Consider the following 13,402-nt stretch of genomic DNA (forward strand, 5'->3'; position numbering starts at 1 on the left):
GTTACCCTATATTTAAAAATCAAATATTTAAAAAAGTGCTTGTCACATTTCACTGAAACTTTGCAAATGCATTCAGTATGTGTATAGGAAGATACTTGTATAGTTCTATATTTTTTCTAAGACAGAAAGTGACCCTTTAGGTTACAGACCACCAATTCAACCAATGAGCATTTGGAACGTACGCAAAAATAGTCCTATGCAGAAATTACCCCTTTTCCTCATAGTGCGGTGAAAAAAGTTCTCATCTCATTTAAAAAATTTAAACAGTTTCTGAAAGGAAAAACATTTCTGTACATTTTATAGGTGCATTTTGCTTCTTGTGGTGTGAAGCCTAATCTCCATAATGATTTCTAAATATACCCCTATCTTGTGAAAACACTGGGATTTCCCATGCTATTTATAGACACTTCACTTCCGGTGACCAGTACTGCACTGCAAGTGCTAACCCCACATGCCATTCTGAGGATTGTGAGCTGACATATGTAGAATCATGCTGATATATAGTCCTCTGCAGGTTAAAGTTAAGGTAAAGTCCAGAGAAGCCATTGAATATTGTGAAATTAGCATAGAAGCCTATGGGAAGTGGAATTAGTGGTTTTTAGCCTAAACATTGTTATTTTCCCGGAATTTATCGATGTGTAAAATCCGAACATTCACTAACGAAAAAAATCCCCAGGTTTTGGGTGAATGGTCCGATATGTTACACATCCTTAATTCATGGAAAAACCGTGTTAATCCTTATTATTCCAATTCCTAACTATCTGAAATATATTAATATTATTTTTCTTGTAGATTTTCATTTAGTTAAATTGACATCAAAAATCGACAATATAAATGGCGGCATTCAACCGACAACGTGACATGGTTGCCAGTTTCAATAACCATAGTATTTACGGGCCGCTAATAACTATATTCTTTCAAAAAATGTTGTTTTGAATATACAATGCCGACAAAGAAAGGATTAAATCAGATAATACGTTTTAAGCCTCTAAACGACTCTAGGTGTAATACCACTATTTCGGAAACAAGAAAGTAGTTCTTAATGACTTGAAGTAGTCCCAACATGGTACCCTATCATTCTCCGGTTTCGTAGAGGTATACAATATTGTTGTCATCTGAAAACAAAATGAATCAACAGCAATATACAAACTACCTTTTCATTATTCAGTAGAGGGTAAAGAAATTCTGAACAAAAACTCTTCGCCTCTTGATATGGCTAAATTTCAAAACGAAAGTAGTGATTTCTGCACTTGTCTATTTTCACTTTACGCTCTTTCTTAGAAGGCACATAAGGCATGTTGGCATCTTTGTGAGAGTTAAGGTAAAGGGTGACCATCATAATGAAACCCTTCCAGCACAATCTGTATTCAAATATTTTTTTTAGCTTTATCAATAGCTGAATTCAACATAGAAAGTAATGGAGACCCGAAATAGTGGTATGACATCTCTATCTTTAAAAAAAACTTGTCGAAGCTATGGTAGCCATGTTATTTACGATATGAACATGGAATTTACACGTCACTATTATAAAAACAGTCGTCACTGAGGTCATAAAAGGTGGACAACCATTCAAAATGCAGGAACAAGGCATAATTTATGCTAATTAGATTAGATTTGTGGTTTATGGGCGTTAATTTTTCAAATGAAGTGTAATGGTAAAATTTTGTTACAATGTATGTCTATGGTATGCACTTTTTTATTAAGAATAAACCCTCTAGTTCGGTTATGGTTTAAAGTTTGTTCGAAGTTTGTGTTAATTCATGTAAATTAGGTAAATGCATATGACCCCCTTTAAAAATCTCTACACACTCTCCTGTCTTTTGTATGTTTTTTTGTTGTCTTGGTACATGTTTACCAGTGACCCTTTTTATATGTTAAGATCAGCTCCATGTGTACATATAGCTGAGCAGGATGAACTCAAAAATGGTTAAAGAGAGGTTTGGACAGAAAAAGCAAAAACAACAAAATAACTGAATCAAACAACCTCCAAAATAAATGCAAACAGCAGCAAGAAGAAACAAACACAAACATGTAAACAAGCACACAAAACAACAAAAGTAACACAATAAAACAACAAAAAAGCAAAAAAAAAACCATACGAATACAACACCCCACCCTCATGTCCCAGACTTATAGAATAGGCAACAAAATATAATCAAACCAACAAAAAATAACTGTTTTCCATGTTTTCTTTGGCGACGAATGATAAATCGGAGCTAGTGGGCATTTAATTTTATTTCATTTAATGTTACAACGGGATTTCTACCATTTTTGCATTAAACGTTTCTATGTACACATAATAAGTATAGATCACAAAATTAAAATGTTTAATGAGAGACAGTCTTCAAAACTAGAGACCCTCAGTAACTTCAATTATTAATTTCTCTCTGTAAAATTAGTCTATAGTACATGTACAATGAAGCAGTCTTAAAAATAATCAGACAGAAGGTGATTCATGCATGATAAAAAAACGCCAAATTCACTTAAATGATAAATTCCGAAACGTTTACATACTTGTATCACAAAACAAGTCTTCGCTTGTCTTTTGTTTGTTACACTCATGAGATAAAAATATATGCTGTTACACAGTACACGAAATTGGCAATTTGAAAGAGTTATTGTTCTTGATTTAGTTGAATAAAGTGGAAGATGAATGTATGCTTTCCATCCAAATATAGATCTATATACAGGAAGAACTATAGTAATGTAAAAATATTGCATATGTATATGTCAATGAATCACATCTACAGTGCATGAATTTTATATGGATGAGTACGTATGTGTAAGTTTTTGTAAGAATGAGACAAAATGGGAAAGTCAGAAACATTCATGTCAAGATCCCCATCGATCTAACAATATAATTTCATTTAAGGATAATGATTTATATGAAAAAGTCCCTACTTGATCTCTGCATCACTGCCTTTGTTCAGGTATTTTTCAATAGAATATTAGAAAATCAGGTTTTTGACAGAGTAATGTACTCTTGAAATGTTCATTTTCAGTGCATTTCAATGAATTGTAACGCAATTCTACAAAATGATAACCGTGTCTATTTCTCTTGATTATTCTGATAGTGCAAATACTCAGTTTAAACTTTCAAAATGGTGGACTCCTTCATACAATGTTTCATCCACTGCCTGATTCTTACAGAAATTGACACATCAAAAACCAAAAATATCTAGTCTCAAATAGTATACATGAACAAATCATAATCCGTTTATGATTTAAAAGAATAATGGATAATTATTCAATCTGAGTAAAGGAAAAGACAAAAACAGATTGATTCATGATGGCATATTGAACGTTTTCTATGAATACGAGATACATGTATCAGTCAATATAAACCTGTCTAAACCAAACCGAGCTGAAAACAGACTAAAATGTTCAAGTAAATGGTTTACGAGTAATTCGTTTAGACATGGCATTGTTCACATTAGTCTACATCGTTAAGGATCCCCACTAAAACAATAGACAAACGTTTATGTTCGGTATGTCAAGTGTTCATAAAAAGTGTTGATAAAACCTAGAACATTTAGCCAGGTGTTTGGAATATTCAAAATTCGGTTTAGTCTGGTGTTCAATATGCACTGTTCAATATTCAGTGTACATTTACATGTACATGCATGACTAAGTTGTGCTATCAGATCATTCAGTGCTTGGTCCAGCCAGATGTCTGGAACATTAAATGTTCGATTTGGGAAGGTTATTTTAGATAATTTTAAAGCGAACGAAAATCTTACATAATACAGTTTGTTTAATTTCATTATGTTCGTTCCATTGTGTGTTTCATTATATTTGTTTAATCTTGCATGTACAAAAAAAAGTTATTGTCTAATTTGACCGGTACCTCCGATTGACCCATGCGTGATTCACCCTCGACATAAAGTATATTTTATTATTATGGAAATGAGAATGGTATTAAGAGCAGTAGATTATTAGAACAACATCTTAAAGGTTGAACGATTTACTTCTGGATTCGAAGCGTTGCGCATGCTTGTCTCCCTGAACTACAGTCGCACTTCTCTGTCTTTCGTTGATGCATTCGCTAAACCGTCGTCGCTGAGCTGACCTCATGAACCTACCGGCTAACCTCTGGAAAAAGTTTTGATGTTGAAAAGACTCGACATCTACTCCTGCTTTTTTCAACCAGTATCTGTCTTTTTCCAACGTGTATCCTGAAATACATGTAAACCATGTTGGGAAACACGAGCAAACTTGGCAATGTTGAAATCATAAGTAATAATTAACTATTTAGATAATTATTGATGGTGCCAAGCAATGTATATACATGAAAAATATAATTTATCAATCGTATTAAAGAGAACAATAATGTAAGTAGCAAATTTTGTAAGAATTATGTAAATTCTGCAATATGGGATACACCCCCTCCCCGCCCCAAAAAAGGGGGCGAAACATTTGTATTTTTTTATTAACTTGCAATACAGGTCTATATAATAAATTGTGTAATTGGAATTCCAATCTGTCTGCCTTTGGGAGATAATTCACATTAAAATCCAATAGTTTTGATTGTATTTTTGTGTCATTTACTGAGTTATTCCCCTAATTTTGAAGTATAGAGTACATTCTATATATTTTTTTTTATCTCACAAGAACATGGGTTATATGAAAAGTTACATGCTACTTTCTGCCTACTGTATCATTAAAACAAAATATTAAAAATAAAAATATGTAGACTTTCCAGCCATGAATCACATTTTGCATGATTCTTACATCGAGGGCAACTTACATGTAAGTATCAAACAAACAAAAAATCAGGCAGTGAGTGAAACATGATATGAAGTACACAATTATATCATATGAACCAACCCACCATTTTCACCATACATACATAATGTACTCCATATAATTTGGTAAAACTAGTTATGATTTCATTGATATGTACTTCAAATGAACATGTAGGGGTAGAAACATGTAACTTTCAAAAACCTCAGTTTTCTAGCATTCTAATGAAAAATATCCAGTGTTGCAGAGATCACATAGTGGCCAATTCAAAGAGAAAAGTTAATTGTCAGTTGATCAATTTGATTTAACACGCATGTTTCACAGTTTTGGCATTTTGTCGGATTATAACAAAGACTTGGCGTAGAGAAGATCAAACTATTAGTAGATAGGGGGCAAAAGTATTGATTATAGTTTAAATAAGGTAAGTTTTAATTCTTAAATTCGTGAATGCAATTAACGAAACTTGGCATCTACCTGCTTTTAACATTTTTCGAATTATTTCTGAGTTCCTTGTAGCTTTGCTTGGAGAAAGTACCCCTAAATATAATGCTGTCTGTCCAAGGTGATCAACTTTGTTTATATTGCAGCCATTTTTCATCAGATATTCCGTCGTTTTCTGTCCGCCTTCGCTCATGCCTATTAAGAAAGCGGTTTTACCAGTTGAATCAGCCTCGTCTAGATTGGCACCTTAATTTGAAAAAAAGTATAAATCTTAATTTACATTCAGTATTCAGAAAATAGAATAAAAATTTCAGCATAATTATTATCGATACATACCGAATATTGCATGTCTGTATCATACACCGGGTGATATAAGTAGAGGATTGATATATTGTGTGATAAAGAATGGGTGCGAAAAAGGGGGTGCGATATAGATCTACATGTAGGTGTGTGATATAGGGTATGCGATGCCGGTTTTAAGATTAAAATTACATGCGGTAACAACCCGAGACTCTTAGATCACCGCAAGGGTCACCGGCCCGCGGGGTGATATAGGTCGAGGGTTGACACCACATATGATTCAGATTTTGACATGTCATGTTCATTAAACTAGATTTTTACGTAACTTTTATGATATCATATGTATCATTAGCCCAAGGTCAGGTATTGACCCAAGAGTTCTCGGCTCGAAGGCCAATATCAACCAAGGGCTAATAATGCATCTGATATAAAAAAATAAGTTATGTAATGGTCTTTTTGTCATATGCTTCAAAACAGGATGGTAAAATAAAGGCAATTTATATATGAAAACACTTCAAAACAAGGCATATATATAACAAAACAATAACAACAACGACAAGCGTTTGCGACAATGAGAGTTGGAACATTTCAATTTGGGAAAAAAGAGACGATATCGTGGCATCCCATCGGACAGACGGTTTTGTAAAATGTTCAAAAGCGGCTTAATCGAAGATAAAAACACTTCTTAGTTTGTTGTACTCTTTATTTGATAAAAAGGAATCAACTCTGTTTAAGATGATACAAGTTAATTATGAGAATTATTATTTCTGACCGATGAAGAGAAACTAACATTCCGAAACATGTTATACTATAACATTTTGATATCAGCAGTATGGGAAAATATCAAATTCTTGCCCTTTTATTTGCTTTATAATACAGTAAGAAATATTACTTATTCACTCTTAAGTAAATGATAATATCATATATTTTAACTATAATTCAAATATGCAAGTCCGTGAAGGGGTGCGATATATGCACATACAAAAAGATTCTTTATATTATAATCTAAATATATGATATATGTACATATACAAGGCATATAAATACATGTTGATTGCATCAATTGTTTGATTTGATTTCCTACGCAGTTAAAGTAGTTATTAACGTATGGCGCCAGTCATTCAAGGCGTACAAAATGTAACTGAAACATAGACTTATCTTTCAACTGACCCGAAAACACACATATATAAGACATTTTCAGATGTGAAACAACTGAGACATGTACATGAATCTATACATTTTAACATGTAGACGGATTGAAGGCCAATATATGTACCAACAATTGTATCTCTGTGACATTTGTTCCCAATAATTAACATGATATACGCAAGCAAAGCATGCATTATATAGTGAATATTTGAAAGGGACAGTTACGACTGTAGGCGAGTACAAAGAGATTATCATGATGATAGTTCCATTAGTCATTGTTCGAAAATATAGGCAACTAACTGTCGTGGAAAATGTATGCATGAAATATACGTAAAATATTTAGTCTCAAAGGTATAAATTTTTCCTATACTTTGTACAGTGCACGTACTTTTTTTTAACTCAATGTGGAATAGAGATGGTATAAGTTCCGTTTGTTTAATGTACATAATAAAAAATCAACGTCTTTTACCAAACAAATTATCATTAATGAAGCGGAAACCATATGTCATCTGTCAATGTATGACATCCTATTATAAGTCTAGGGACAAAATGTAATAAAAATACCAATATTATTGGTTATTTTCTCGCATGTTATCACGAAAATGTTTATCATAAGTCTAGCTACCACCAGAAACGTTTTAAGTTGTTGATCCGCGTATTGACTGATTTATTATATCTAGTGATTAAATTTATAAGTTTTCATAGGGGTAATGTTATTTTATTTGTACATGTAGTATAATTGTGGACCTTAACAAGCATAGAGGTTTATTTTTAATTTGCATCGCGCTTATACATAATTAATTGTGCCTAATATTTAATACTTGATTTGATAGTAAAAAAATAGAAAAGAAACGACCAAAAAATTGAACAAGACTGAGAACATAAAGGAGAATCACTCAGAATCACTCATAAGTCTTAGTAAAAGATAAATTATGAATTTTTTTATATACTTTCCTTTTCTTCATATTTTTTATTGAACAGCTTATACTTGCATTTCACATTACTAATTGTATTTTATCGTTTTGTTTTCAAACGAAAGACGGAAATAGACAAGGTCATCCATTGTTTGCCTTTGTTTTAATATAGTCATTGATTTATCGATTAATCATCTATATACATGTATAATAGATTTATAATTTGTATTCACAAACAAAGAACAAAATATGGCTATAAACCGTAAACATTAACCAATAATGTATTCACGCTGTGATAAATTAGAGAATCATTTCAAATTTATCAGAAACTATTAATAACCATGTTGCCTGTTGCGTCACGTTAGTAGCCTTACGTAGTATCTATGAACGGAGACTAGAACCATATTACTACTTTAATCAATTCTATTTTAGAGGTATACAATGTACATAGTTCATGCGCTTAAATAGGGAGTGACGGCACTTTAGTTTTTACGAATGCGCGTCTTATAGATATGTAGAATTCTTATCATTGTATATGTATCAAAACTCCACCATGAGTATTCAGTGAAATAGCTAAAATTATAATGGTTATCAAAAATTTTAAACAAATGTGTTTCTTAGTAGTATATTTTTTACCAACTGACGTTTTGATATAATGTTTTGTTGTTGACATCCTGTCACAGTGATTTGCACCAGCAAAACATACAATATCTTACTGGGAAGAAAAGTAAAGATTAAATAAAATATGGGAAACGAACTTTCGCCTTCAATATCATATTATAATGTGTCTACTGTGTTGTAGAAAACAATTAATGTCTTAATTAAACTCGAATAGTTAGGTCCTACAAATAAACACAATGACATTTATGATTTTATCAAGGTTCAAATTATCAATGATATATTCAGCTATTAAAAATGATTACCATGCAAAACGTGGAATATAACTTTGGCAACTTTTATGTTCGTGTAGGAGAATGGTGCCAATATGATTATATGTGTATAACACACACCATTATCTCAAAAGATACACAAAAATGTACATGAAAGGAAGCTAGCGGAAAAAATCCAACAAAGCATTATTTTTATGATTTTTGTATTTCACACACAATTATCTCAATAGATACATAGAATTGTACGTGAAAGGAAGCTAGCGGGAAAAAAATCGAACAAAGCGTTATTTTTATGATTTTTGTATTTCACACACAATTATCTCAATAGATACATAAAAAATGTACTTGAAAAGAAGCTAGCGGAAAAAAATCCGACAATTGAAAGCATTATTTTTGGAGGGGAGGGGTTACATGTGTATATATGTGTGAGACGAGATGTTGTACCATATCATGAGACTATTACATGTATGAATACATATTATACATGTACATGTATATAACATTGACCTGGGGTATTAAATTAAGTATTTCGCGGCAAAGTATTGCGTGTCATGTCTTTTGATTGTAAGTCAATTATTGATTATTTCAGACCTGTAATTAAAGCGATGAGGAACTTGTTAATTAGCCAGTTTATCGATAGAATAGTCGCGCAGCGGAGAACGAGATTCCCTGACCTTTCTCCTTAGTTATTAATCTACTTTTTCCCCTTTTGATGAAATGATCTGAAATAATCATGGCAGACGACCAGGAGACGAAAAAAAATGAGAAATAAAAATTTTATTTAATTATCTTTAAAAAAACAAAAAACAAAAAAAGTTAATGTGAAAAAAAAATGAATTTAATTTTGAATTATTTTTATTTTCTTAAAAATCTGAGTGGGGGCGGGGTTAGGGAACTTGCTTTTCAATTCTTATTTTATGTTTGTTTTGTACAAAGAACAATATAGTATGAACATGAAGCTAAGATATCGTAGAATGGGAAATTGAAGCATTTATTTCAACACTCGCAATACTTTTTTAGTTTTTATCATCAAAGTAAAGTTGATATTGTTGTTTGTGTAAGTACATGTACGAGATCTCGTTCTCCGCCGCGTGTTGATATGATATTTTAGTTAGCTGCAAACCTCTTAAAAATACAGGTCTATGATTATTTTAATCTTTTAGTTCTGATAGAGAGATCTATTCATAACTAAGACTGTCTAATTCTTTCTTCGTTTAACATGCATTTAAACAAAATCAAAATTCTTAAACTGACCAAAAAAAAAAACTTGGTAAAATCTTTACGTACTTGAATATAAGAGCCGGATAAAGTTTTAAAACAATGAATCATGCTCAAAATAAAGCACACGAATTTGATATTGAGGGCATATAGTTCATGGTCTATTGAAGACGATTTGACAGTTTGTTCATCTTAGAAGTATTAAAGGATGAAGAACTACAACAGAATGATTGAGGAATTGAGATATCTCTTTATCATGATGAAATTGCAATTAATTTCATATAATTTATATTTCGAAATACTAATACTTAAAAAGAAGAAATGAATGCCATTTTTGCATTTCAGATAACATTTTAAATAAGGTTTCATAGAAATACTTGGGTGTTTTTTTCACCATGATTCAACGACTGTTTGATTCTTACAGAGAATATCACGTAATTACACACCAGCTTTATGAAGCACTTTAACCATTTCTTCATCGTCAAAGATGACCGCCTTCATCAACGGCGTTTGTCCATGTTTGTTTTTAGCATCAACATCTATAACACCTACAACAAATTAAATATGTGAAATGTAAGGTAGGAGGAGAAACTATATTCACATCTAACTAAAAAATAACATGATTTCCAATGTGACCACTCGTGGATAGAACACTGTTCTATTAAAGTTCAATAAGTGTCATACAATCAAGGCCGACTTCAACTTTGGTGGAAACATATTGAAAATTCGATAACAATAATTTCTTTGGCCAGAATGTAAAGAGAAGGACAATCTTATAATTAATGAACAGTTCATCGAATAAATGATGATTCAATCCCGTCCTAATAGACACATTAACATGTACCTATGGTTTTAAGTCCTTTAAATCAACATTTGAATTGGGCATCGTTCTCGATTTACTGATTTTCTATTTCGAAATTTCTTTTGTTAGAAACATTGAAAACCAAGGACTGAATTGCATTTAACTTGAAACTTCCGGGAACAGCAGTATGATGCACGCATTTCGTACATCACAATGTTCTTAATGTACATTTCAAACTTATTGTACTAGCGTATATATGGTCAATGTCTGAATGGAACAATTTAGTTCTATAAATATGTATGGTCATGTTTTAATGAAAATGTACTTGAACCAATATAACAAAAATCATAGCCATGGTTTTGACTGCTCTGTCCCTCACATTTGATCTTAATGAACTGACTAAATAATTAGTGTTTTCTCATTTGTTTTGTTATGTTTTGAAGTTTTCTTACTGAAGTATGTGATACCTACTTTGTTTTAATAACACTTTGACAATATCGTAATGACATCGTTCCACTGCCTCATGTATCGGTGAACTCCCATCAACGTCTGACACATTTGGGTCACCACCAGCTTTGATCAAGTTTTTCACAGCATTAACTTTCCCAAATCGGGCAGCGTAAAATAACACTGTACGACCGTGCGAATCTTTTGTGTTTAATTCATTAGGTGTTATATTATTGGCGGCTGCAATATCCTGTACTTTGGCTGATGAGACGTTTTGCTTCAATATTGAAACCGCCATGATAACAGACGGACAGACTGTTTCACGTGTACATCTAAAAGCTGAAATTGATGAATAACAAATGCGTTAGAAAGAGAAAAAGATATATTAATTGATCAATTTGACATGTATATAATTGTTCAAAAGTTGGTTCGTTATAGTTATGTTTACATATTTCATCTCATTTGCTTATAATAAGCTCGGTCAATTAAAATGTGCTAAAAATGTGCTATTAATAACTTATTGTTTGTAATTCGATTTTTGAGAATGTAACAGATTTTCCGTGCTCGGAAACGTTTTGGTTTGTCGTGTCGTTACTCACATATCGGGCGGAAAATCGAATGTAGCCGAAAAAAAAATGATCTTTTTGCTTAGTTTGCCGTTAAGGACAGTGTCTCTGTACTTGGGGTTAGCAGCATCCCATCACAGTTTCAGTTTCACTGTTACATGTAATATACTGTACGCATGTCTAGATATTCAAAGGGCTAGTGTAAGTAAAACAATTTAGACTAAAGGGGGGGGGGGTAAGATAAAATTTCGGAATTAAAACTAGTATTTTTTTTTAGTATCAGCCGATATGAACTTCAACGTCTGTAGACTTGACCCAGAAAAAAATTAATCAAACAAACGATTCTTTTTCGATCTACATAACTTAAGTCCTTTCTCCATAGAGATCTGCAGTCTTGAGAAAACCAAACATTCATCCCATACTTAAATTAATCAAATGAAGAGCGATATCATATCGCGTGCATAGTGTCTATCAACGTACAAAAGATATGAATTTTATCTCGAAAGTGCAAATTTATGGAAGTTATTTGGTCTGTATCTATTTGTACATTTAAGAGGTTTTTGACATGCACGAATCACCTCTTGTCTGATATGTATATAGGCTGTTTTTAGAAAAGTTGTTTTTGTTACTTAAGGCAATTTTAATAGAATTTAGGAAACTACTCAAACTCTTGATTTACATATTTTGTAAGGATTTTTTTGAATTTCTATCGAGAGAATGAATATTTCTAAAGTTCTGAAATGTATCCCGTATGTAACGCAGATATTTGCAATATACATAATTGATTTTTTTCTTTTTCTTTTTGCATGAACAGTTTTTCACTGAAAGATCATAGTTGCTATTCGTAAAATGAGTTCTTATACAAAGACCGTAGGCTTCTATGTTTGTATTGAATTGTTACATGTACATGACGTAATAGATACATGTCTTACAATATATTTATGTATTAATTGAAATGGACGTTATGTTTCCTATGACATTGACACGATTAATGCAACTTAATACGTTTTTATTTGTTAGATTCAGGCATAGACAAACAAAATGCTATATTTGTTTAGTATTACTGGAGTAGCGTTATAAAAAATAATGATTACTTTGTACACATTAATTCATTAAACTCTTTGGTGAGGTTGTTGAGTTTAGGAACGATATGTTTAAAATTTGACATACTCTGTATATACTTCTACGAATTAGTATTTAGTTACTTACGTATTAAACCGTAAAATTACAAATTACTGCTAGCTCTTGATTTTATCTATGGATTGAATAACCTTCTATATCACTTCTTATCAAGATAAAGACATATTACATGCAAATTGAAAACGCTTCGGGTTGTCACCTTTTCGGACAAAGATATTAATTCTATTCTGAGTAATTTAATATCAGTTACGAAGCGTGATTATAATGTATTTGGGATACTGGTTTTTGTAGCATTTTGTATTTTCCTTTAGACTAGTACATATTTCGGGATATATTAGTCCGAAAGTGTGTTAGAACATACTTTTTTCTTAATATTTCCATAAATATAAGAACCTTTGTATCCTACATAGAAATAAATGCACTTTGAAATAAATAATGAAATAATACTAGTAGTCCTTACGAAATTATCTGAATTATCGAATATACTTGTTTTAATATATTCTCGATATTTTAAAACATTTTGTGACAATACCATTTAGCTAATTACCTGTATTTAAAATTTGGAAAAGCCATGTATAATATGTCCAGGCAACCAGCTACGTCCAAATCTAAACCATGTATGACAATAAATATGATATGACGAAATGTTTGTAGTGTCAATCATTAAGTAATGGTACAAAAACGGTGTAAGATAAGGTCGCCCATTCTGTTACCTGTTATTTATTTGTTGTCTATTGATATACAGGCATGATTTTGCAATGTATAGTATTGCATACATGGTAACCTGATGGA

The 13,402-nt window shown here is 31.8% G+C and overlaps 1 protein-coding gene across 1 annotated transcript; it reads right to left on the reverse strand.

Moving 5' to 3' along the window:
- Positions 1-3,306: 3,306 nt before the first annotated feature.
- LOC148600279 (uncharacterized) lies at positions 3,307-11,237 on the reverse strand. Its single transcript, XM_088558644.1, has 4 exons — positions 10,929-11,237; positions 10,102-10,203; positions 5,218-5,430; positions 3,307-4,175 (listed from the first exon to the last, which is right to left on the reverse strand). The coding sequence occupies exons 1-4, from the start codon at positions 11,200-11,202 to the stop codon at positions 3,949-3,951; spliced, it is 816 nt and encodes a 271-aa protein (XP_088414770.1). The 5' UTR covers positions 11,203-11,237; the 3' UTR covers positions 3,307-3,948.
- Between the last annotated feature and the right edge of the window lie 2,165 nt (positions 11,238-13,402).

Source organism: Perna viridis, chromosome 13 (assembly GCF_037379345.1).
Source record: "Perna viridis isolate PV_CMFRI_1.1 ecotype Kerala chromosome 13, ASM3737934v1, whole genome shotgun sequence".
Taxonomy (NCBI): domain Eukaryota; kingdom Metazoa; phylum Mollusca; class Bivalvia; order Mytilida; family Mytilidae; genus Perna; species Perna viridis.